This window comes from Choloepus didactylus, chromosome 6 (assembly GCF_015220235.1).
Source record: "Choloepus didactylus isolate mChoDid1 chromosome 6, mChoDid1.pri, whole genome shotgun sequence".
Taxonomy (NCBI): Eukaryota; Metazoa; Chordata; class Mammalia; order Pilosa; family Megalonychidae; genus Choloepus; species Choloepus didactylus.
In genome coordinates this window covers 19,814,008-19,839,592 of record NC_051312.1, presented here as the reverse complement: position 1 = coordinate 19,839,592, position 25,585 = coordinate 19,814,008, and the positions used below count along the sequence as shown (strand labels likewise).

The following is a 25,585-nucleotide window of genomic DNA, read 5'->3' as shown; positions in this document are numbered from 1 at the left end:
TATAAAAGGGGGTTTATTTGGTTACACAGTTACAGTCTTAAGGTGATAAAGTGTCCAAGGTAATGCATCAACAATCAGGTGACTTCACTGGAGGATGGCCAGTGGTGTCTGAAAAACTTCTGTTAGCTGGGAAGGCACGTGGCTGGCATCTGCTCCAAAGTTCTGGTTTCAGAATGGCTTTTTCCCAGGATGTTCCTCTCTAGGCTGCAGTTCCTCAAAAATGTCACTCTTAGTTGCACTTGGAGTATTTGTCCTGTCTTAGCTTCTCCGGAGCAAGAGTCTGCTTTCGATGGCCGTCTTCAAACTGTCTCTCATCTGCAGCTCCTGTGCTTTCTTCAAAGTGTCCCTCTTGGCCTGGCAACTGCTCCTTCTGTCTGATCTTGTATAGTGCGCCAGTAATTTAATTCAGACCCACCGTGATTGGGCGAGCCAACACCTCCATGGAAATTATCCAATCAGAGTCATCACCCACAGTTGGGTGGGGCACATCTCCATGGAAACACTCAAAAAATTACAATCTAATTAACACTTATAGGTCTGCCCACACAAGATTACGTCAAAGATAATGGTGTTTGGGGGGACATAATACATTCAAACTGGCACACTGGGTCTGTCCCTCTTTCCCCAGAGCTCACTGCCAGTTCTCCAGCCAAGGTGTGCCCTGGAGGGGGAGCTGCGGTGCTGCTGGTGCCGCCTCTACCTGCTGGGTGGTACAGCCGAGTCCATGACCCCAGGCTCTTCTCCTGGAAGCTTCCCCCGTGGGGCTGGGCCCAGGCCCACACAGGCTTCAGGGCCAAATGGGCTGTTCCAGTTTGCTAAAGCTGCCGAAATGCAAAATACCAGAAACGGAATGGCTTTTATAAAAAGGGTTTATTAGGTTACAAATTTACAGTTCTAAGGCCAAGACAGTGTCCAGACTAAGGAATTAGCAAGAGAATACCTTCCCCTTCTTCCCTGAAGAAAGGCTGATGGCGTCTGGAACACTTCTGTCAGCTGGGGAGGCATGTGGCTGGCGTCTGCAGGGTCCTCTGCTCCCAAGTTCTGGTTTCAAAATGACTTTCTTCAAAACTTCTGGGCTTCTGTCTCTCTTAACTTCTCTCTCTCAGCTCCTGTGTGTCCTTGCTTATTCTGCCAATGCGTTTGTCTCTAACTGTCCAGGGGTCCTCTCTTAGCTTCTCTGGGGCAAACTCTGAGCTTCATCTCTTAGCGTAGCATCTCCAAATGTCTTTCCGTCTGCATCTCCAAGCATCTGGGTCTGTGTCAGCCCCTGAGCTCTCTTAAGGACTCCAGCAAATTAATCAAGATCCCCCTTAAAATTGGCAGGGTCACACCTCCATAGAAATAATCTAATCAAAAGGTCTTGCCCATGGTTGGGTGGGTCACATCTCCATGGAAACAACCTAATCAAAAGATCCCGCCCATAATAAGTCTGCCCCTACAAGACTGCATTAAAGAACATAGTCTTTCTAGGCACACAGGCCTAAGGAGGAGGTGACACACCCCTTCCTCCACCAGCACCTCCCCTCCATCAAGAGTCTGCCAAGGTTTGTGCTGGGAGACACCCCTGCTTTGACTCTCAGGAGAACTTCCACGTGCCTTTCTTGGGGTCCGTATGGTATCAGCCAGTTCAGCAACTGAGGATTCTTCTCTTGCTGATCAGAAGTTGTGGCTGGTGGTTAAATATATCTTTTTTTTTTTTTTCTTTTTTTTGCAATAAAAATGGCTGGCTACTTAATAAAAGTAGCCTTAGTAGGCAAAGTCTTTTTGGACTTGTAGTGTTCTAGAAGGTGGGGAAAGACGCAGGAGAGGGACAGCTTCTGTACTAGAAGGCAGCAGAGGGGCTTTCTCTCTGCGCTTTGCACTCCCGGTACACCAGGAAGGGGTGGACGAGTGTCAGAAGGGTGACAAGGACCAGCGTCACGATCACCTGCAGGAAAGAAAGAAAGGAGTGAGCTCAAGTCCCAGAACCCAGGTCCTACAATCCCCATGGCTCACAGGGGGAGCTGGCCCGGCTCCTCTCCACCCAGAACCTGCCCAATTTATAGTTTCCTTTCTGCTCAGACACCGCGGTGTCCTGGAGGAAGGACTTCCCATTCTTTCCTTTCTGCCCTGAGGGGTGAAATTGGGGAAGAATAAGCTAATGTACCCGTTTCACAGCGAAGACACAGAAGCCTAGAGCGGGGTCCTGCTCAAGGTCACTACTAAGGGGAAGGTTAATGGCAGCCCCGGAGCTGGGTCAGCTGCGTCACAAGCCAATCACTCTGGGTTTTTAAGTTTTGCCCCTTCACCGACCAGCGACTCATTTAAACTCCTTTCCCAGCTTTTGCTGATCTTTTTAAAAGGAGGTCAACAGAGCTGTGCAGTGAACACTGAATTCAAGGTCAAAAGGCCTACAGTTCGGCCATGCACCTCTGAATAAGTAAGTTGGGTCACCTCTTTGAGGCTCGATCTCTTCAGCAGCAAAACAAAAAATCCTGGAGAGTCAAGCCAGGCTCCCAGGGCTGGGCATCGGGCAGCTCTCTCCAGCCCGCTGGGGAAACCGAGGCATGCTGCAGCCTGTGGGAGAGTCCGGAGTCGCTGGCACTCACCACAAGCAGGAAATATCTTTGAAGTCCTAGGTTTTCACTTGAAGTATTGTGGGGATTTTGCATTCTACTCCAGAAAATGTCTATTTGTTTCCACGCAAAAAAATACTTTCTCCCCACATCTCTGGCCAACATGGACTCTCGAGGAAGCTGTGCCATTACATCTGGCGGCTTCAGTGACCTCCCAGGACAAGGCACGTGCTCCCGCGAACCCCAGTTTGAGAAGCAGAATTGTTCCTGCGGGGAGCTCACCAAGACCCCTCAGCAAGGGTGTTGGGGCGCCCCCTGCTGGGGGCTCTCTGAGTCACCCCAATCTGGCTGTCCTTGACCCTACCCACACCCTCTCCCCACCCCCCGCCACTGTACTCACATAGAATGGGTCACCTTGGAGGGGCCCTTTGATGAGGGTGAAGATGGGAAACTGGAGCAGAGAGACGAAGGCCGACAAGGCCATCACCAACCCAAGGAGCTTCCCAAAGTGCTCCGAAGGGAAACTGGGGAGAGAAACACAGGGCCTCCGCTGAGCTGCAGTAACCCTCTCCCCAAGCAGTGGTCTGGCCTCGGGGGGCCTTTGTCAGCCACTTGCTACCTGATGCCCATGTCCCAGGCCTGCCCTTCACCTTCCACACCCACACAGCACTCCCTGCTTCTCCTTTGCCCAGAAATTTGAAACTCAGGACACAGAGATCTCTAAGGAACAGAGAGACACATAAACAGTTTATCAGGTGCCAGACAATGTGTGCATTATCAAAGGAAGCAAGAAGAGAATGCCATGCATACAAAGAGGGGATGAAACTTTCTTTCCAACTCTTTCCTGGAGAGTTGAAACAAAAATAACACAGGGGCTTTGAAGGGTGAATAAGAGTTCAGCAGGTAGATAATGGGAGGCAGAAGGGAGGCGAGAACAGATGCAAAGGATCAAGTGCATGAACCCTACATCCCTCCCACCAACCTCCACCTCCAGGTATCAGCCCCTCCAGGTATCTACACACTTGACCACCAAAACCCCGTCTTCCTCACTTGACCACCTCCAGGCCCATCCTTGCCTCCTTCTAATTTCTTTACGTCCAGCACCCTTCCCCACCCAGCGTGTCCACCATCATATCATACCACCCCTCCAAGCCCACTTACGCGATGGTGAGGAAGGCAGCATTGCCCCCATAGAGGAAGGAGCGGCTGATCACCTGCAGGATGAAGGTGAGGTACTGGAGGGGGAGGACGGGGACTGAGGCACAGAGAGCAAAGCCCAGACACAGCAGGGATGTCAGGGCCAGCGAGGGCACCGTCGAGCAAAGGGCTACCATTGAGGCTGAAGAACCTGGTCCAGAGGGAAGAGGAGAGGCTGTTGGAGGTGAGCACAATGGAGGGCAGGAGGAGGTTGGGGGCAAGAGGAAAAGGGATGACCCCATCCACCCAACTGGCCAACTGCAGAAACCTGGACACCATCCTTGACTCGTCTTTCTCTTTCTCCCACCTGCCCCCTAAGGTTGGGCACTGAGCATCTCCGATCTATCAACAGATGTGCACCACTGCCCTCTTAAACATCATTCCAGTGTGTTCACTTCTCTCCAGCCCGGTCGACTCACCCTAGTTTTAAGCCACCGTCACCTCACCCATGGATTACTCAGTGACCTCCTAAAAGGTTCTGCATCTGCTCCTGCCCACTCCAACCCATTCTGCAAACAGTTGCCAGACATTCCTTGCAGAGTTACTGGTTATAGAAAAACCCTGGAAACTATCCCAATAACCATCAGTAAGGCACTGCTGCATCAGCTGTGCTACAGCCACATAACGGAGAAGTAGGCAGGTAACTCCGCAGGAACTAGCAGGTGACTAGGCAGGAAAGAGGCAGGTAACTGGCAGGTAATTCAAAGGAATAACCAGAGATCCTTGCTACAGAATAACCTCCAGAATAGATGGTTACTCAAAAAGAATACTGCAGAAACATTACAACTAAATGCAACATGTGATGTCTGTTCAGAATAAAAAATATTTTTCAACTAGAAAAAAGAAAGAACACTGTGCATGGTATGCTACCTCTTATCTAAGAAAGAAGGAAACAAAGTATATATATAATATTAGTATTAAAAAATAATAAAAATGGTTACCTAAAGAAAAAAAGAAGGAATGGGGTGCAGGGACAGAGCTGGATGTCAAACGTCTTTTGAATATGTCTTTTCTCATAGTTTTGGCTTTGGAACAACATAAATGATTGACAGCAAATGTTTAAAGAAAATAAAATTTAAATAAAAATAATAGAGGAAAAAAAGCAAGCAAAGCAATCCCCCAAATCAGAAACAAAATAAAATAAAACCAATGTGCATAACTCTATATCAGGTTGGTAACTCTTAACAGTAATTTGACTGTATATCTCTTGTAGGACATATCCTAAGAATAAGGAAGGGAGGGCGGCAAGGGGGAGGAAAAACAGCATTCAGCAATCATAGTGTTACTAATAGTGATATTGTTATAACACTAGCAATATATAAAGTATAAATTTATATAAGTATATAAATATAGAACTATAGATAAATACATGATAGATATACACATACTATATACACACACACACACACACACACACACACACACACACATATATTATTGTTAGGAACAAAGATTTTCAGAGTAAAAGAAAAGAAATACAAATGTAAATTCAAGGAAGTAAAGTTTGAATTTCAATATTGACTAATTTTTCCCTTCCAAAAAATTATGTGTAACTTCACTCTATCCCAGCCCTAGAAGTAAGGACAACCCAAGAGCAGTTAGAAACCCTAGCATCCAGACCGTAGTCTACAAATATCATTTCCCTTTAAAGGGACCCAGGACTACTTGGAGAAATGGCTGGTTCAAGGTCTGGGGCAGGAAACATCCCCAGGAAAATGAACCTGAACACCTCATTGTGCTAGAAAGAAAGGACACTATGTAAAACTAATGGGATTATAACAAAAGGACCCAAGCCCAGATTGACACAGTTCCCAATGGCCAAAGATTGGACAATTTGAGCATCAAGAATCACAATGGCAATGGACTGAAAAGCATCAAATACATTAAAAATGAAACTTTAAGAAAAGAAACAGCTAGTAGCCACCCTGGAGGTTGCTAGGGCACCAACTCATTATTCTTAAAACTTGTAAATAGAGAAGGAAATCAAGCATTTATTCTGCCTTTCCATTATGAGCTTTATTCTAGGGTAAAAAATATGTATAGTTAATGTGGGATGGTTTTTCTCTCTAGAGGAATTTCAGCTATTGAATGCAAAAGGAAAGATAGAAGAAAAATCACCATTTTACACCCCTCATAAAATAATGGCTGCTAAAATCATTAAGTATACAGTCGATAGGACACTTTATAATGAATGGCTCAGACTGACACTGTCTGAACCCACTGATCAATCTTAATATCGTAAGAACACAGACAACAGATACTAGGGGCCAAACAAAGCCCACAGCTCCACCTCTGAATTATTCCCTCCAAAAAAAAAAAAAAAAAAAAAAAATTAAACTGAGTCTCTGCAAGCATCAATCTTACTTCCTGTTTGCAGGAAATACCAAATCAAAGAAATATTTTTACATGAACACCAAAAGGATGCCAAATCCAAAATGTGGGAAATTTGATGTGACAACTGACCCAGTTTCTTCAACAAATAAATGACAAGGATAAAAGGGTGACAACATTACACATTTAAAAAGACAGAAAAAGCACAATCAAGTACATTGTGTGTACCACGTGTGGATGCTAATTTGAACAAACTGTCTGTAAAGATACATATTTGAGGTAAATGGGGAAATTTGAAAGTGAGTATATATTAGATGATATTGAGAAATCATCCATTTAATTCATTCTGCTGTTTTATTTTTGGTTGTACAGAAGTTATGTATTCAAATATAGTCATTTTCTGTTGCATGGCAAAAAAAAAAAAGAAATCATCATGGTTTTTTTAGGTGTGATGATGATATTATGGTTATGTTTCAGTAAAAGAAGACTTATTTGTTAAAGATATGTGCTAACTGATATATATACAAATAAAATGATATGATATCTGAGATTTGCTTTAAACTACTCCAGCAGGGGTAGGAGAAGCAGGGGTATAGGTGAAATAAGAGGGCAGAATGTTGATAGCTGACTATTTTTGTCCCCACTCCCCACTCCCACCAGTTCATCTCAGCATCCCTCCTTTCCTCCAAGGATCAAGTCCAAACACCTTGCCGTAGCAGGTGCCCAGGCACCTCCTGCCCCCTCCCCAATCTCTTCTCTACCACCCCACCTCTCCACCCACACCCCAGCCTGAGCCACTTTCCAATTCCTCAGCGTTTCGCTCTCTTCTTCACCACACTGGCCCGACTGTGTTCCTGGCCCCCTTTCCCCAGACCCTCGTCTTCCTCTGCTCATTTCACACTCATCCTCCAGGTTTCAGCTTAGATGCCACTTCCTCCAGGAAGCCCTCTCTGACACCAACATCATCCCCACCCAGAACACCTTACAGGTCCTTCTTTGCCCTCATAGGTCCCTACAGGTTTACTCCACGGACTGCAATTGCCCGGTTGCTTGTCTTCCTCCATTCTCTACCCTGAAACATCTGGCTGGTCCGTTGTTGAATCCCCACTCAGTATCTGGCACTACATCTGGCACATAACTGGCATTGAATGAAGAAATGAGTGCAAGTAGAAAAGGGTAATGAATGAAAGAGACGAAGCTGAGCATGGGGGTAAAGGAAGATCTCCCCACTCCTGGTCCCCTCATCCTCTGGGTCCAGGTCTCACCCGTCTTTCTCGCTTCCTTCTGGTACTTCTGTTTAAGCTGGTCCATGAGCAAGCCATTCCAGGGGGCAAACAGCACTCCGAAGAACTGAGTGACGGCGAATGCATTTGTGTAGGTGCTGACTGCAGAGATCAGAGAGGGTTAGGGTGACGAGAAAGCAACTACCAGGGCTGCCTGATAGGAGAGGACTCTCCCAGCCTGCCCTTGCCCTGGCTGTCCCTCTGCCCATACTGCCAGACACAGCCCTGAGGGGCTTAGCACCCATCCTCTGCACCCCTGAAGACTCGAAGTCCTCAGCGGGATGCACAGATGAGCTGTCTCCCTGCCCCACCACATACCTACTGCCCTGTCCCCGCCGGCCAAGGTGGTGAGCAGAGAGTTGAGGGTGCCGATGAAGAGGTAGTGCCACAACTGTATCATAGACAGCCACACCAGGTGCCAGGCAAAGCGCCGAGAGAACACATAGCTCCAGAAAGAGCGGGCTTCTGGCTGCTGTCCTGGCGTCTCTGTTGGGAAAGGAGGAACTGGCATGAATTACAAGGGAAGGACAAGGTTAGGGGAACAAGAGTCTTTTAATAGGACAGTCTGAGGTCCAAGCCCACCTTTTATTCCTGCCTCTCAGAACTCAACGGTGTGCTCTGCAAACTGCCTGCCACTTCTCACTACCAGGTCACCATCACCCCAGACCCACCACCCAGAAGGGGGCCCTCCCCACACTCATCTCTGTTGGCAGAAACCCAATCTGTCTTTCCCACCCTGGACCCAAAGCCATGTCTTTCCTTAACACTTTCTCAGCCAGAATGGTGTAAAGAAAGACAAGGAGAAGAGAAAGGTAGAGAGAGAGAGGTGAGGATTTGTGGAAGGCAGCTCTTGTTTGGGCTGCTCCCCAGCCCCTGACTTTCTTCTGGTACCAGCCCCCGAGCTTCCTCTAGAACGGTTCCCTGCCCTGTTCTAATGGCCCCCATGGGAGAGCGAAGTAAGCGTTCTGTTGCTCACCCTGGAGCGGGGCCTCATGATCCAAGATCGGCCAGTGAGATCGCGCTCCCTAAAGTGCAGACTGACCGTGACTTGAGACTGGGATTCCAGACGCATCTTGTTCTGCTCTTCCTGGAGCCTGGCAAGGTAGTTCTGTCCCTTGATTTGGGGAGGTCCCACAGAAATGGGGACAAATATGCCAGATTTAGTGCAATGACTACACAGGGCAGAGTGGAATGTGGAGTGGGGGAAAGGGAAGGCAAGTAGCAGAAGGCAAACTTCAGGGAGATGTGACAAGATGAGAAAGACAGAAAAGAGGGACAGAGAAGGGACAGAAAAAAGAAAAAGAACGTACCTGGGAACTTAGTCCTACTGCCAGTTCTGCTAACAACTCACTGTATAAACCTCAGCAAGCCCTGCCCTTCTCTGTACCCTCTATACCATGGGGGATTTGATGAGATGACCCCTAAAGTTCTTTCTCTGCCTGACTTTCCTGTTTCTGAGTCCCTGAGGGAGTTCTGGAGGTGAGATGCCAGATCAGTTACAGGAAAAAGCCGGGACTGAAAATGGAGATGGACTGACGGGCAGAGCTCACCTTCCTTCGATGAAAGGGGCTCCTTTGACTGTTGCTCCATCTTTTGGGCCTCAACTGGTTTCTTCTCCTTCTTTTTGGTGCCACTCCCAGAACATAGGCTATGGAAACAGAAACCACCCCAATCCAGCCCAAAAGCCATGAGCTGAACCTGAGGTTCAGGCTGCAGAGAATAGTGTAGTAGTTAGGGAATTTTGCTGCATCTGGGGAGCTTTGGCCAACCCTGAAGCCCAGACCACACTCAGACCAGTTAAATCAGAATATCTGGGAGTGGGAGCCAGCATTCCATATTTTTAAAAGATCTTCAAGTGACTCTAATGTGCAGCAAAATGTAGAACCACTGGAAGTATGGAAGACCAGGACAGGCCTGGGTTCAACACCCAGCGCTGACTCTGCCTGGCTCTGGGAACATTGCTCGGCTTTAACTCTTCTGGGCCTTGTTTTTCTCATTTGGAAAATGGAGACAATGATCTATATCTGAGAGGATTACTATGAAGATGAAATCAGAGAGCACCTGGGGCTGGGAAAATGGCAGGTGAGCTGCAAATGAATGCCCTCCCTCTACTCCTTGTGCAAAAATGGTGGCATTTTGTCAACTCCCCCTCTATTGCCAACCTTTGCAATAGGACGCTGAAGCTCTTCCCATCAGGTGGTGGCCACTTTGTCCCCAGCACCTGAATTTGCATTGGCCTCATAAACTGTCACAACTAATAGAACACCGCAGAAGTGACATGCCAATTCCAAGCCTAAACCTTAAGAAATCTGGTGCATTTCTACACATTTTCTTCCCACCCTGAAACCACCATATGAACCAGCCCAAAACAGCCTGCTGGAGGGTAAGAGCCATTTGACTCAGACAGCTTCATCAGTCCAAATGACTAGGAGACAAACCACATGGGACAGAGGCCATCCCAGCTGACCTACCAGGTGATCCCAGGTGCATAAGCAAACCCTGTCAAGATCATCCAAGATGGGCCCTGATCAGCACAAATACCCAGCTACCATAACTACAGGCTTGTGGGAAATATAAATGCTTAATATTTAGGGCATCGAGTTTTGGGGTTGTTTGTTACACAGCAATAGCTAACTGATACATGCCTATTCTAGTCTCCCTTCCCTGTGACAGGTTTCTTCTACCTTACTATAAAAACATGTTTGTTCCACCTCCTTCTTCCCACCCCAGGTCAGATGAGGGGCTTTTTTCGATGATCACCAGATCCCGGTCCTTACCCATAGCGGTAGTCAGGGGGCAGCGGATAGGGGATATGCCCACGGGGCATCAGGAGGAAAGTACGCCCTACATGCCAGGTACTGCAGACAGAGATGAAGAGGAAGGATGCCCTGAGGCTGATGCCCTGTTCATAGAGGAGCTGCCGAAAAAGGAGGAAAAAGTCAGTATAAGGGGTATTTGGGAACTCTGGACCTTGATTTTTCTGGAAACCCAAAAGTTCCCCAATAAAAAAAAACAAAACTTTTTAAAGAAACACTTGGAAAACAAACAAACAAACAAAAAGCGTAAGAGGCAGAGGCTGGAACCCCCAGACTTAGTTCCAGGTAAGAACTTAATACAGATTCTTGCCAACTCTCCTAGAAACTGATTAAGGACACCTGGTACACACACACACACTCACTTCACACCGAAGGCCCAACTGGCAGCAGTCCCATCATCACTGCCCGCTCCCATAGCCTTGCAGAGCCTCTTAACATGGCTCCTCAGACTTTCTAGCCCAAAGCCTTTTTTTTTCCCTCAATAGCAGCAGAGTCCTTTTGTTTAAACAGAACTTCATGCAGAAATTCAACTTATAAAACAGATCACTGGGCAGCTGCCCAGTCATCCTTCCCCTCATTTCCCTTGGTAACCCACATAACATTCAACAGATGCCTAAGGGTTCCTCAGAGCCCAGTTTGAAAACCACTGATCTAGTCCAACCTCTTTATCTTACAGAGGATGAAAGTGAGGTCCAGAAAGGCACATAAATTGCCCAGATCAGAGCAAGTAGCAGCAGAACCAGATTAAACTAAGAAATCTAGCTCCTGCTCCAGTGCTCTCTCCCCTTCCAAATCTAAAAAGAGGGAAGAAAAGGAAAGGAGGCACACCCAGGGGCACGAGGGAGAGCCTGGAAAGTGGTTCTTGTACTGAGGGTAGAAAAGCTTGAGTAAGTGCCCCAAGGGCTCAGTCTCTGGGTGACCCTCCAAGCCAAGACACTCATGGGATTAAACCAGGCTCATATCTGGGTGGTGACTCACAGGCTGAGCAGCTTAGCATGTCAAGGACCCACATTCTTTTATTCCTTTCACTCAGCCATCTTCAGTCTGTTGGCTTTTGTTCTCTGGCTTGTTGCCTCATAATCACAAGATGGAACTAAGTCGGGGTTACAGCCTCTGCCTCTTACACTTCTTGTTTGTTCATCTGTTTGCTCCAGCTGTCACGTCCTCCCCAGCATTCAAAGAAGACATGCAGGAAGGAGGACAAAGGGGTGGGGGGGATGTTGTTTTGCTTTGCTCTCACCTTCCAGCAGGGAGGGAAATGCCCCTCAAAGTCTCTGGTATATACCACCTTCATCTCATTAACCAGGACTGACTCAGATGTCCACCTCCACCCATCTTTGCCAAGGGGAAAGGGAAGGACCACAGTTGGCTTAAATCAATAAGGATTCATCCCGTGGGCTGGGCACATCACTACATGAGTGGTGGTTTGGAGCTATGTACTCCAGAAAAACATGTTCTTAAACTTAATCCATTCCTGTAGGACTTTTTGATGAGGTTATTCAGTTAGGGTGTGACCCAGCCCATCAGGCCCTCCTGACAGCCATTCTACTGTCTTTGTTGCTAAAAGCAAGCGTGCTGTTTCAGTTTCCACGTTGCTAAAGCAAATACCGTGCAATAGGTTGCCTTAAACAACAGGGATTTATTGTCTCATTTTTTGAGGCTGAGAGAAGTCCAAATCAAGGTGATGCTTTCTTCCCAAGGACTGGGACTGGCTGCCAGTGATCCTTGGCCCTGGGCTCCTCCGTCACATGACAATGCCCATGGCGGCCTCTCCTGGCCTCTCCCTTTTCCGGGTTCCCCGACCTTCAGCTTCTTGCTCCCCTTGGCTCTTTCTGTCTCTCTGCCTGAACTTCAATCTGCTAATAAAGGACTCCAGTAATAGGATTAAGACCCTTTCTGATTCATCTGGGTCACACCTTAACTGAAGTAATCTCATCAAAAGGTCCTACTTACAATGGGTTCACACCCACAGGAATGGATTAAGTTTAAGAACATGTTTTTTCTGGGGTACATAGCTCCACCACCATACTACCTTAGAGAGTTGACGGAGGCTACACATGCAAAGTTCATAACACAAGTGTCTGGGACATATATAAGTGCTCGATAAATGCTGACTACTGTTCCTTTTTACCTTAATGATAAGGAAGACTGCAGAGGAAGAGTCAAATGCCCCATTGTAGAGGGTGATGATGGTGGATCGGTGTTTGCCAAAGAGGTTCCCAACCTGGAGAACACACAACCAGCCTAAATCACTTATTTATTCATAAAACAAACAAACATCTCCTGAGCATCCAGCTTGTGCAAGGCCCTCACTGCACCCAGACCCACCCTCTACCCCAAGAGCTCCCACCCTGGTTTGGACCAGTTCTACCTGGGAAAGCCAATCACAACATCTCCCTCCCTCCACTCTCCGCTCCCCCTGCCCAACCACCCTGAGCCCAACCTCCCCATGCCATGTGCCTGGGATTAGGGCAGGCCCACACCTGCAGGTTGGTGATCAGAAACAGGATTCCTCCCACACTAAGCATGGGCATGGCCAGGAAGAGAAGCACAGCTGTGTCTGCAACAACCAAAGACAGAGGGGGGCAGGAGGTTGGTGTCATAAATGTAATCCAAACGTGGAGCCCCAAACTCTGTCACGTGCTCCCCTTTCCTCCAGGAAGCCCTGGCTCCCACCTGCTCCAAATTCTCCACAACCCCCAGGTCAGGGCAGTTCTAGCCAGCCTTCTCACATCCTTCAAGGATCTTAAGGTTCAGCTCAAGGCTCCTGGATGTCCTACCGAAGCCTCCTGAGCCCCCTTCTCCCCAAAGATAGTCCTCAGTCTGTGGGGGGCCTAGATGCCACTGCTCCCTTCCCTTCACTAAACTGCAAGCAGCCCCTCCTATTCACCCCTGACGTTGTTGGGGGAGAACCCTGGACTGGAGGACATACCCAGGCTCAGCCCCCAAGCTCATGACCTAGAGCTGGCCTCTGAATCCATGACTCAGTCAGCTCATCTGTTAAATGGGAATAGTCTCAACTCTTCCTACATCATGGGAATGCTATGAGAACCGAGTAATAAGATGGCCATAAATTGCCTTTCCTTTGTTCATTCAATTCCGAGTTCCTGGAAATGCAGAACAGAGTACAACAAACTCCCTGCTCTTGAAAAGACTGCCATGCAAACAAATCATTGCACTGGATCCAGTAAATGCTGGATGATAGCAGAATAGCTAATGTGCCAGGGCCTTGAGTAACTAGTCTTTCCCAAACTAAGACCTCTGCCCCCCATCATCATGATTTTGGCCACAACAAATGCATGTCCTATTACTTATTAAACTTTCTTCTTTAAGTTGCCTCACTTTTACCCAAAAGAAATCTGTTTTTAAAGGAAACTTTATATCACTACTGTAAATGAAAACACTTGGGTTGCTGGGTCATGAATGGAAAATCACCATAAAAATAAAAACAGTGAAAGACAAACAGTGTTTCTAAATTTTAAGTGGATACAGCTGTCCCTAGAACATTCCATCCCTGAGACCTGCGGTTGCCACTGAGTGTTAGTCATACGAGCCCCAAATCCAGATTTTCTTTCATGAAATCGGGACTGAAAGGCAAATAAAAAGGAAATAATTTTTCCACCAGGCGATCCAATGTCTGTCAACATAGCGTCTGCATGTCCCCTCACTCACACGGCCTAAGTAACTTCTATTCTCTACCTTGAGAAGCCCCACACACTGCTAATTTTACGGGGCTTGCACACTGTTTGCAAGTCAATTTCTATCTTCAGAAAATGCACAACTCTCCCTAATGCACTCAGGGTTGGTCAGGGCTGCTTTCAAAATAGGGTCACCGTGGCCTCAACATGCTTTCCAAAAACAAAAAGCCCTTTTTTATGGATGAAGGTGGGGGATAGATAATTGTTCACATGATTCAAAACTGTCGAGTCAAACACAACCTCCACTTCAGCCATTTGAAAATCATGAAGCCTGCTTAATGAGGAGAGTGGTTTAAGTAACAGGCTATCTCATGAGATCTGTTTGGACACGGACATTTGCCATCTGTGTTTGCAGAGCACACAGGGAGACAGCTCCACCCTGCCATTCAGCTACAGGTTAAGTCCCACACTGGAGTTCTGTACTTCCCCCAAACTGAGCCACGTGGGTGGGATACTGGAAAGCACCTCGTGGCCAGCAAAACCAAGGCACTAGGAAAGAGCATGGGGGGTGCCGGACAGTAGGAAGGGACTTATCACCCAATTGCACTTTCCACTACTTGGTTCTTGCAGCCTGAGGCAAGTTTCGGCAGGGGCTTCTGTTTTCTCCTCTACATAGCGGAAGAAGCCGGGGTGAACCAGATTGTAATTCCCAGACTTTGGGATTGTATAGACCAGTAAAATTTGAAAACAAAACTTGTGACTACAATAGGTTTGTTAACTTTTACCCTGCTAAGTAAGGAGGTTTTCAAAGCAGCTTTCACTCATATCATTATTTCATTTATAAAAGAACATTTTAACATATATAAGGGGAAGGGATGTAAACTTTTAAATAAATTCTACTCTCTGAAGAAATCCCTCCAAGGTCCTTATTTTCCACATTTCTCAATAGACTAAACCGTGTCCACAGACCAGCAGTAACTCAGTGTGTCTCGAGGTTCTTTCCAGCTCCGAGTCTGTGGCTAACCGTGGGGTCACTGTGTCCTGCCCATTCCTTCTGCACCTGCCTCGGCCACCAAGTGCCATCCCAATTCCGCCCTCCCACTCCTGACAGTGCTCACCTGCAGAGGTGAATGCTATGGTGAGTGTCGCACTGGTGTAGAGAAATCTGAAACACAGAACGGGAGGAGGAGGAGGATATTGTCAAGAAAGGAAAAAACCTGGGGGACAAAACAAAGCATTCTGCTTGCCCAAGCTCCAAGTTTGGGAGCTAACTCCTGCATTTCCAGCCTGGGAGTTCCACAGGCATTGAAGCTTCTTGTGCCCCAAACTGACAACCAGGTGCAAAAGCCCCACTGTGACTGAGATGTGGTCCTGACCTCACAGGCCAGCGGCATTTTGTCCATCCCGAGGTCCAAGGCTAGGTAGGCTGGGAAGGCTTGGGCAGTGAGCTCAGCTGAGAACGCGATGGGTACAAGAGTGCTGCCAGGCTTAGCTGGTGGCAGACTGGGTGGAGCCAAGACCCTCCCACCTGGAAGTCCCAACAGGCCTAAGGGGGTGCTCTTGGAGCCTGGGGCTAATGCCTGGTCTGCAAATCAAAAGCTTGAGTTCTAATTCCTCCTGTCTGTGTGAACTCAGGCAAGGCGCTGTCCCTCTCTGGTTCTCAGTAGCCTTTACTGTAAAAGGAAAGGATCGGACTGTTCTAGATCCCCAGCTTAAAGTTCTAGGATGCTTTGATTTCAGGACTACAACCCCAAGGTTATGGGGATCCCTCAGCAGTCTGGGGGGGGCTGGTAAGGCATGGGGTAATAAATGCCATGCCCTCACAGAAAGGCTAGAGAAGAGGAAGGGGGCAGAAGAAGGAGAGGCAAAAAAACAAGAGTGAGCCAAAGACCAAGAGAGACTGAGAAAAAGTAAAGTCATTATGCCCCCAAAAGCTTAAAGATTCAGTGACTCGCTTCACTCACAGGCCACTTCCCAGCCCAGCCAGACCTCCAGCTCCCCACCACTCTCAGTTAATCTCTCACATGCCTCTCAGGGGGCACCTGCTCTGGGTCTTATCAGTCCCAGCAGGCAGGTGCTTCTCAATGAATCCCAGCAAGTAGAGCACGAAATGAAGATGCGGGCGCGCAGTGTGAGCGAGATCAAGCCCCTCTCCCTCTCCTACGACGCCTCCGTGTAGGAAACCCTGCCCTGAAATTCCCCATCGGAGACACCCGGGAAACTTTACAAGCTAAGCCCTTTGGGAGTGATGGGGAATGAGAAGAATGAAGGTTAAGCTTGAGCAACCTGAGAGTGAGGCCTTGCAACACACAAGCACAAGGACTCCCAGGGTGAGGGCAGGTGGTGATTTCAGGTTTTGCTAATTTCGTAACCCTGCCTGTGGACCAGCCATGGCAGGAAGTAGGCCAGGGCTCCTGCTCAGCTCAGCCGTCATACAGAAAGCACTTTCATTTGGAGCCGGGAAGGAGATGAAGAACTGGAAGCAGAGGTGTGGCAGGGAGTTGAGAGGCGAGAGACAGCATCCACACCCGGGGCTGTTCCTAAGGAAGCTGCCGAGTCCCTCCCAGGTGAGCAAGCTGCTGGTGCAGGGGCCGGCAGAGCTGCCCAGTTGCCTGGCCTGGGACTTACATGGCTATGAGGCGGGTCATGGTGGTTTTGAAACGGTCAAAGATGTAGCCGGTGGGGAATGTCATGAAGTTAATCACAAAGGACACCAGGGTGAAGACGAGAGAGAACCTCTCATCCTGGGCTCTGCAGGCTGAGGAGAGAAAGGAGAGACCTTAGAAGCCCAGGGTACAGGGACCAATCTCCCAGCCACCCAGCCTTCCTGCCAGGTGAGTATCCAGTCGGGGCTCCCCTCTATGGCCACCTGGGAGAGACTGCCCAGAGGCAAGTTCTCCCTTAAGCAGAGTTGAAACGTGACTCCCCCTGCCTACCCCTCAGAATCTGGTACTGCGTCTCTAGGCAGTTCCCAGACCAAATCTGGGGCTGACACTCCCTGCCTCTCACCATAGAAAGGACAGCAGGGCAAACAAGGGGTGGAGTCCTTCCTACCCCTTCCCACAGCCTGGGAACCAGACTCAGTTGCCCTTACCCGCCTGCCCCGTGGCATTGCCCGTTGGCCCCACGTTCGGTTCACACAGCTCCTTAAAGTAGTTCTCTGTTTTGAAGACGAACACCAGCGAAGCCCAGCCAAAGACGACGCCTGCAAAGCCAAGACATTCCAGCAGCCCGGTCAGCAGCGTGGCCACATGGAGGTATAGGGCCTGGCCTGCCATGGCCCGTCGTGCAGCGGATCCTCAAATCCCACTTGTGGGCCCCTGCGCTGACCCCAGGAACCACGAAGTCTTGGTGTTCACACACTTGGAAAATTCCTTGGCAAGCGCTGCTCTTCCTGTAGCCTTCCTAGTCCTGGCTGTTTGGGGCTTGGGCAGGAACCCAGATGGGCGATTCTCTGGATACTGCAAAAGAAGGCGGAGGCTGCTGGGAACAGAAGCATTGTGGGAAAGGTAGGAGTGGACAACGGGTTCTTTGTGGGATGGGAGTGCAGAATGAGGCCAGCTGTTGAAAACAGCTGCAGGAATCCCCTCCCTTGCTGCCACTATCAGCATTTGGGAAGATATCTCATTGTGGAGAAGGCTGGTCTTAAATTGGAAACCCCAAATTACACAAGCAGCCTATGGCAAAGTAGGAACTTCTGAACCTAAAACATGGGGAATGGCCACTGCACTATCAGCAACCCTGAACCAGGTACATTTGTATATATGGTCTCACGAATTCTCACAACCACCTGGCAAAGTTTGGGTTGGTTATCTTGAGCTTCCCAACAAAGAAACAGAAACTCAGGGGTTTTCATCAATCTGCCAAAGCTCACATGGCTGGTCACAGCACAGGAAGATAGGAGCCAAAAAGTACCCCAACTAGAGTGTGGTACTTGGGTGGCCCTGGCTCAGGACTCCCCACTCGCTTCCTGGCCCATCAGCTTCTACAGGGAAAGTACCCAGAGGCTGCCCCCTCCCCCCACCCCCAACACACGAACAAATACAAGGGAACTTCCCACAGAGACACCCCGGGGGGGTCTGCGTGCGATCGCCGCCCCATCGTGCCCCCTACCCCCGCCGGGACCCCGCGGCCCTCACCCCCCGCCCCTGCCCAGCATCCTACCCCTCCCGCGCCTCGCCGGCTCCGCGCTCTCCCCGCGCTCTCCCCGCGCTCTCCCCGCGCCCAGCCATTGTTGGGGTTCGCGCACTTGCGGCCCCTCCCAGGCTCCTCCTTGCCTCTGCCCGCGGGAAGGGGCCGGGACAAGACGAGCGGACTCAGGTCCTCCCCCACCCCCCAATTTTGCCTCACTTCCTTTTTCTCTCTTGCTCACCATCTCGCGTGGTCGGTTTGAACTTGGGTCTTCTTTTTCTCTCGCTCTTAATCTCTCCTGATTCACTTTCACCCTCCCTGTTCCCCTGCCTTTTCTCTACCCTGGTTTTGATGCTGATACACACGCATGCAGTCTCCCGAAAAGATCACAAACTCACAGCACACACCACACACACACCGACAAGACTGCTACATGCAAGCGCGCGCGCGCGCGCGCACGCGCACACACACACACACACACACACACACACACACACACACACACACTTCACATTCCAGGCGCTTACTTGACCACTTGAGTGGGCACAGAACATAGCTCTTCCCCTCTGGCGGCCAGTGCAACCCTCTCTCCCCAGCTCATGCACCCAGCTCTGCCAAAAAAAAAAAAAAAAAAAAAAAAAAAAATCCCAACCACTGAATCAGAGCCAAGAACCAGAACTGAAAGGCCTATCTTTCGGAGAGATGCCCTGCCTTTACACCCCAAGGAACCCTTTGATTACTCCCTGCCTCACCCCCAGTTCAGGTACTGAAAGAGTCCACCAGCCAGACTGCATTGATTAAGTATTCATTCATTGCCCCATTTTTTATTAATCAAAGCCATATATAATTGCCCATCGGAGCTTCTGATCTGTGTGAGCTAGCCACCCTAACCAGCTGTGTTGCTGTCTTTCCCAGCCCTGAGCTGACATCCCCACTTGTCCTGTGCCTCATCAAAAGCTCAGTTTGGGGGAGGACTTTTTGAATATTAGACACTGTATGCAGAGTCCCAGCTTGGGATGCCCCCTTCAGTGGCCCAGGGACTCAGCTATTCCAAGACCACCCCTCTTTCCAAAGAGGAAGAGACAGAGGATAGGGCAGTGATTCAGAGTCAACCAGCTAGGACAGTGGAAGTCCAGAACCAGGGAATGTTTTCCATATCCCCACCAAAAGAAAGCCTGAGGCTGCTGGGGTGTATTACCACAGAACCCTGGTGATGACCCAGATGGTCACTAGTCACACAACCTGAGGCAAGTTCTTTGGCTGCTCCACCTGTAATAATAATAGTATCTTAATTACAGTAATTGTCATAAAAGAGATCTGAGTTAGGTTTGTAATATCCTGCAGAGCAGGTGCTCTGCAGTGGGCATGTCCTGAATGCCATATGTGTTCTCCTTTTTGCAGATAAGGAGAGAGAGCCAGAGAATCAGCTTTGGGAAAGCACTGCAAAGGAGCATGCCCAAGGTCACGGCTATGAAGTGGAGGTGTCTGCCTGACTCCCAAACCTGTGTTCCTCCCAGGCTTAATTATGGATATTTGGACTTAGAGAATACAAAACAAATCTCTTTTTTTTTTTAAGACAGAAAATTAATTGATGGAAAGAACTATAAAAATATAGCAGCCCAGGACAAACAGGGCTTAAGATGCAAGCTTTTCTATTTTACTGCAAGACACAAAGATCCTGAAATTAATTCAAGCCCCATCTCCTGCTCTGGCTTACATTTTGGTCTCCTGAGGGCCTGGGGGATCAGTATGTGTAGAAGTAGCAAGGAAGGAACAGAAAAGTCAAAGCGAAGAGAGAGATTTTTAGAATGTAAATCTGTAAGAGCAGTCAGAGAGGCCCAGCTCACGGCTATCGGTGCATGCCGGACTGGAGCACAAAACTTGGGACAGGGTGTCTGGGGCTCCATCTACCGCATCCTACCTCTCTTGGCTCAGTTCCTCCCACCAACACCCCCATCAATGTCTGCAGAAGGTAATGCCTCTTGTAACATGACAGTCTGACTGCAGCCGTTGGAATAGAATATTAGAATAATCTCTGAACCATTCCCGTTGTATGAGGTTCAAGTTCCAGCTACTTGCAGAGGTAGCTCCCACGCCTTGCTCTGATGAGGATTAACGTGTAACAGTAGAGAGAGGGGTGATTATAATGAGGACTGAAGGAGCGCCCGAGGTCTTCCTTCCTTCTCTCTTTGCTTCCTTCCTTCCTCTTCACCCCACATCTTTTTTTATTGATTGATTCACTCAACAGACACATGTGGAGTGCCAGACTCTGTGTCAGGTGCTGGGATTCAGAGACAAGAGATTCAGTGCCTTCCCTCAAGGAGCTCATTCTCTAGTTGGGGAGACAGACAAACAAACCCAAGAGTTCTGAAGGGCCGCGTTAGCAGAGAGCAGCACAGCACATTCGAAGGCACAGAGCTGTGGTAGAAAAAAAATATTCAGGAACCTGCTAGGGCAATGTTTCAGTTTGCTTAAGCTGCCAGAATGCAATATACCAGAAATGGGTTGGCTTTTAACAATGTGGATTTATTAAGTTACAAGTTACAATTCTGAGGCTGTGAAAGTGTCCTAATTAAGGCATCAAGAGGAAGATATCTTCTCGGAGGAAAGGCTGCTGTCATCTGGGGTTCCTCTGTCACATGGCGACGTCTCGTGGTCCTTCTCTCCTGGGCTGTGGTTTCAGTGGTGTCTCTAAAATGTCTCTCAGCACTTCCCCTCTCAGCTTCTCTGAGCTCTCTGAGTTTCATCTGTCTTTTATCCTCTCATAGAGGACTCCAGCAAAAGGATTAAGAGAATGGGCTGGGTTACATCTCCATGGAAACAATCTAATCAAAAGGTCCCACCCAACAATAGTTCTGTCCCCACAGAGGTGGATTAAGAGAACTTGGCCTTCTATGAGGTACATAACAGCTTCAAACCAGCACAGGCAGAGACTACTAGCAAGGGGAGCAGCAAGACTGGAGGCTGGAGAGGCAGCCCCAGTGAGGTTGTTTGTAATTCAGCCCATATCAATCAATCATGTCCTATCAGATCTCCCCCTGAATATTTCGCAAATCCATCCTTGGCCACTGCCCTATTCAGATCTCATCTCTTATGCCAGGGCATTACCTCCTTCTGCGCCATCCACCATTCTGCTGCAAAAGTTTATTTCCATGGCTCCTAGTTGAAAACACTACTTAACTGATCAAACCTTCAGAGGCCAGAGGTCCAGTCGACCAGATGGTGAGGGCCAGTCTAGACTCCCAGGATACCAGCCACGTGACACTGCATTGGGGGAAGAGGGAGAGTGGAACTGGGTCTCCTCCATCCTGCCCAGGTAAGGATGCTAGGGAGCTTTTCCTTCCCACCACCAGCAAGTCTGGCTATCCAGGCCCCACCCTATGGATGTTTATCTGGGGAGGGTGGGGGAGAATGTAGCTCTATTTATTTAGATCAGGGAAGAATGGTTTGCCAAACAGGGCAGTATGAATGAGCACCATCAAATCAGCTCCCTGGCACAAGCAATAACTTGTCCTCAGCACCACCACTTGCAAATGCTGTCCCTCCTCACCACTGTCCTCTCTCCTCAAGCCTCTCCCCCAAATAACCTCTCTGCCAGGACCCAGACCCCACCATCACCACGCTCCATGCAGAGTCCACCTGCTCTTTCCTACCCCCCAATCCCTTTCCAAGTTTTTATATGTGGGTCAACTGTGAGCCATTCATAGAAAGGGCTTTGACTTCTGATATGTCAAGAAACAAGCAAACAAAACAAAAAAAACTTTCTTTCCTCTCAAAATCTGGGCTCATGGAAATCAAATTTTGTTTTGCTTTGTTTTCTCTGCTACAGTCTCAAAAGAAATTTCAAGAGACTGTTTTGGAAGTTAAAAGATAAATGCAAACATTTTCTACTTCATTTCCACTGGGGGGTGGGGGTGGGGGTTGTAAATTGCAATCATCTTGAAGAAATGCCCCCCAAAAAAGGACATTGCTAATGGGACAGTTACTGATCCCACTGAGCATCAGCCTCCTCATCTGTAAAATGGGGATCAGGCTGTTGTATAGATACAGGATGACTTAAGAAAGTCGCCCAATTAGCGCACTAGCTGCTTAAGAAATAGCAGTGATTGTTATTAAGAAAAACTAATTACTAGAAAACCAAGAGTGACTCAGGAAGTCAAACATGAGGAGGATATCAAGTTGCTTCTAACCTTAAAAAAAGAAAGAAGTGAGAAAAAGACCCTGTATCATTGTGTAATGAGTGAACAGTCATCTGTTTAAGAAGCCCTGCCCTAGAGTATTGTGCCTGTTTGAATGTATTATGTCCTCCAAAAAACCATTATCTTTGATGTAATCTTGTGTGGGCAGACTTATCAGTGTTGATTAGATTGTAATTCTTTGAGTGTTTCCGTGGAGATGTGCCCCACCCAATTGTGGGTGATGACTCTGATTAGATAATTTCCATGGATGACTCTGATTAGATACTTTCCATTCAGGGTGGGTCGAAATTAAATCACTGGAGCCATATAAATGAGCTGACAAACAGAAGGAACTCAGTGCAGCTATGAGTGACATTCTGAAGAGGAGCTACAGCCAAGAGGGACACTTTGAAGAATGCACAGAAAATGAGAGAGTAGCTGCAGATGAGAGACAGTTTGAAGATGGCCGTTGAAAGCACACTCTTGCTCCGGAGAAGCTAAGAGAAGACAAATGCCCCAAGAGCAACTGAGAGTGACATTTTTGAGGAACTGCAGCCCAGAGAGGAACATCCTGGGAGAAAACCATTTGGAAACCAGAACTTGGAGCAGATGCCAGCCACATGTCTTCCCAGCTAACGGAGGTTTTCCAGACACCGTTGGCCATCCTCCAGTGAAGGTACCCAATTGTTGATGCATTACCTTGGACACTTTATGGCCTTAAGACTGTAACTGTGTAACCAGATAAACCCCCTTTATAAAAGCCAATCCTTCTCTGGTGTTTTGCATTCCCGCAGCATTAGCAAACTAGAACAAGTATTGATCTGTAGAAAGCACCTAAACTCACATCAGTGTAACCCCGGGTGGCTTCCCCCACATGACCACCTTGGCTGGTCTACATGAGTGGATGGGTTGGTTGAACTCTGAGCTCTGGGAAGGAAGACTGTTCATGAACCAGTGTGGATGGGAGGCAGAAGTGGTCTTAGACCTGAACTCCTCAGCATGTCTCCAAGGGTGTTCCACACAGTTCCAACAAGAGTGGAGAGCTGCCACGTTGCCCTGAATGGAGATGTTGCACCCTCACTTTGGGAAGACCTTTCTCTTTGGGGATGTCTTCATTTCCTGAGGCTGCTGTAACAATGTGACACCAACTGGGAGGCTTAAGACAACAGAACTTTATTTTCTCACAATTCTGGAGGCTAAAAGTCTGAAACCAAGGTGTCGACAGGGCTATGATCCATCCAAAACCTATAGGAGAGAATCCTTCCCCGCCTTTTCTAGCTTCTAGTGTTTGCCAGCCATCTTTGGCATTCCTTGGCTTGTAGATGCATCCTCCTCCATCTTCACATTTCCTTCTCTCTGGGCTCTGTCTGTGTCTCCTCTCCCCTTCTTATAAGGACAGTCATATTGCATTAAAGGCCCTCCCTACTCAGGTATGACCTCATCTTCACTAATTCCATCTGCAATGACTCTGTTTCCAGATAAGGTCACTTTCTGAGGTGCTGGAACGTAACCATATCTTTTGGCGAGATGCAATTTAAGCCATTACAGAGGATGCATCTGAAAGGACATCCAAAGAGGCCCTGGGCAGAGGGGGCCTCTCCAGGCAGTCAGGTAAGTCAGCTCAGCCCTGGTCGATGCTTGAGGTAGCACCTGTTGCAACCAGATCAGCCTCCCTGATCAGCCACGAGGAGCTTCCGTGCCAGTCCCTGCGATGCAAATGGAGGACCAGGTCCCACCATGCCCAGCATTACAAGCTTCCTGCTGCCCACCCACCCTCCCTGCAGCTCCAATTCCACGTTCATCGAGCAACTTTCTATTGACAACTTGACTTTCCACATAGGAACAGAATGCCCCAGGTGCACTGACAACAACTGGACCTGCAAAACTAAGGACAGGCTTAGCTTCCTTCCTGTGTTTGCCCATGAGACCAGAAGCAAGTTTGTGGTGAAATTAGGGAACGCACTATCAGCATCTGTAGGAAGAGCACTGCACAAGGAAACAGGAAACCTGGGGTCCATCCCAGCTCTGGAGCACTCTAGCTGGGCAGTCTTGAGCATCTTTCCGTCTTGGGCCTCAGCTCCTTTCTCTGTGAAGCAACTGCCCAACAGCCCTCAGTCCAGATTTGCTGGGATGCCGAGACTCCAGCAGAGCCTGAAGCCAAGCAGGGGTCTGCCTGGGTGGGGTTTAGCAGGCTGCCTCCAGATGCTGCCCATCCCGTCCCTGCAGAGAGGAGGGCATTGAAGGTCCACCGGGTGAGTCTGCCCTGGGAGTCTCTGCTTGGAAGCTGAACGGCTTGACAGTGACTCAGAAACCACGGAAGTTTCCAGGGCTGATGGGTTCTTATAGATTGTACATGCAGCTCTCCTTGAGGGCCGCAAAACCACAGAACGGGCTGTGACCACTCTCAAGGAAAGAGCCATATATTGCAAAGAGCTTTCTGCCCTCCAAGGCTTAAAGCAAGCAGACTCAATGCCCACCCTCTTTGAGATAAAATTGCTTCTAGGGCATCAGGGAGACAGCAAGGCCTCAACTGTGTCCCCTCCACCTAGAATTTATTCTCCAGGAAGATATCCCAGGTTTTTTAATATTAATAAAAGCAGAAGAAGCAACTACTATTTTCTGAGTGCTGCTTTTGAGTCAGGCACTGTGCTAAGAACTCTATGTAAATATTCAGTCATTGAATCCTCACGGTGCATAAACAGGGTGCTATCATGACACCCACTTTAAAGATGAGGAAACTAAGACCTAGGATATGAAGTCAAATGGCAAGTCACACAGCCAGTAGGTGGGAAGAGTTGGACTTTGAACACAGGCAGGTAGATTCCAGAGCCTGTGTCTTAACCATAATACTCTAGTGCCTCTCTCCCTGTGCCGATGTCATCCTCCTCCAGGAAGCCTTCCCCGCACAGAAGTTATCTTTCTCTCCTCTTAGCTCTCATGGCATTCCTTTACATACCGTTCTTTGGACATCTCTTAAACTACCCTGATGGTGTTTCCTTTGCAGCCCCTCTCTGGGAGTTTAGCAGCAGATTGTGATTGGGGGTTGAGAAATGACCTACACTAAACAAATTCATGAGAGACTGATTGATAAACCTGAAACGCAATTTATTCATTTACACTGAGAAATGTAACCACGCAGAAGCCGGGAATCCTGAGGTTGGCTGGTCAGCAAAATCCCTTTCAGGAAGGACAGACTTTTGGGAAAAGAAATCAATACCAGAAGGTTCTTTGTTCAGTACAAAGTCAGAATGAAGGGATGGATTGACACTTAGGTAAAGCCTGGCATGCCCTTCTAAAGCTTCCCACCTGCCAAGGGACAGACTATCCAGGGCAAGGAACCATCTAAGTATCCTCTTTTCTGGACAGTGTTGGATTTTTCTAGATCCTATGAAGACCCTCTTTTCTGGATGCCTTGGTCATGACCGTGGCTGGCTTGTTTGTTTGGTTAGGTTGGTT

General features: G+C 48.4%; 1 protein-coding gene and 2 long non-coding RNA genes across 4 annotated transcripts; 2 read left to right on the top strand and 1 right to left on the bottom strand.

Moving 5' to 3' along the window:
• Positions 1 to 853: 853 nt before the first annotated feature.
• Positions 854 to 18,405, bottom strand: SLC43A3 (solute carrier family 43 member 3). Of its 2 annotated transcripts, none has more exons than XM_037840640.1 (13): positions 18,193 to 18,405; positions 16,915 to 17,281; positions 16,449 to 16,578; positions 14,939 to 14,985; positions 12,666 to 12,742; positions 12,314 to 12,406; positions 10,144 to 10,283; positions 8,917 to 9,014; positions 7,685 to 7,852; positions 7,349 to 7,468; positions 3,717 to 3,903; positions 2,956 to 3,079; positions 854 to 1,927 (listed from the first exon to the last, which is right to left on the bottom strand). In XM_037840640.1, exons 2-13 carry the CDS (start codon positions 17,096 to 17,098, stop codon positions 1,823 to 1,825), a joined length of 1,473 nt encoding a protein of 490 aa, XP_037696568.1. In that variant the 5' UTR covers positions 17,099 to 17,281; positions 18,193 to 18,405; the 3' UTR covers positions 854 to 1,822. The 2 variants fall into 2 exon arrangements, with proteins under 2 accessions (XP_037696568.1, XP_037696569.1); XM_037840641.1 differs by lacking the exon at positions 18,193 to 18,405 and adding an exon at positions 17,985 to 18,003.
• On the top strand, positions 16,396 to 19,541 carry LOC119537982. The gene is made up of 3 exons (XR_005217493.1): positions 16,396 to 16,654; positions 16,992 to 17,329; positions 19,353 to 19,541. It is a non-coding gene; the product is annotated as an uncharacterized LOC119537982 (long non-coding RNA).
• A 461-nt stretch (positions 19,542 to 20,002) lies between these two features.
• Positions 20,003 to 24,699, top strand: LOC119537983. Its single transcript, XR_005217494.1, has 3 exons — positions 20,003 to 20,034; positions 23,608 to 23,740; positions 23,970 to 24,699. It is a non-coding gene; the product is annotated as an uncharacterized LOC119537983 (long non-coding RNA).
• The last annotated feature ends 886 nt before the right edge of the window (positions 24,700 to 25,585 follow it).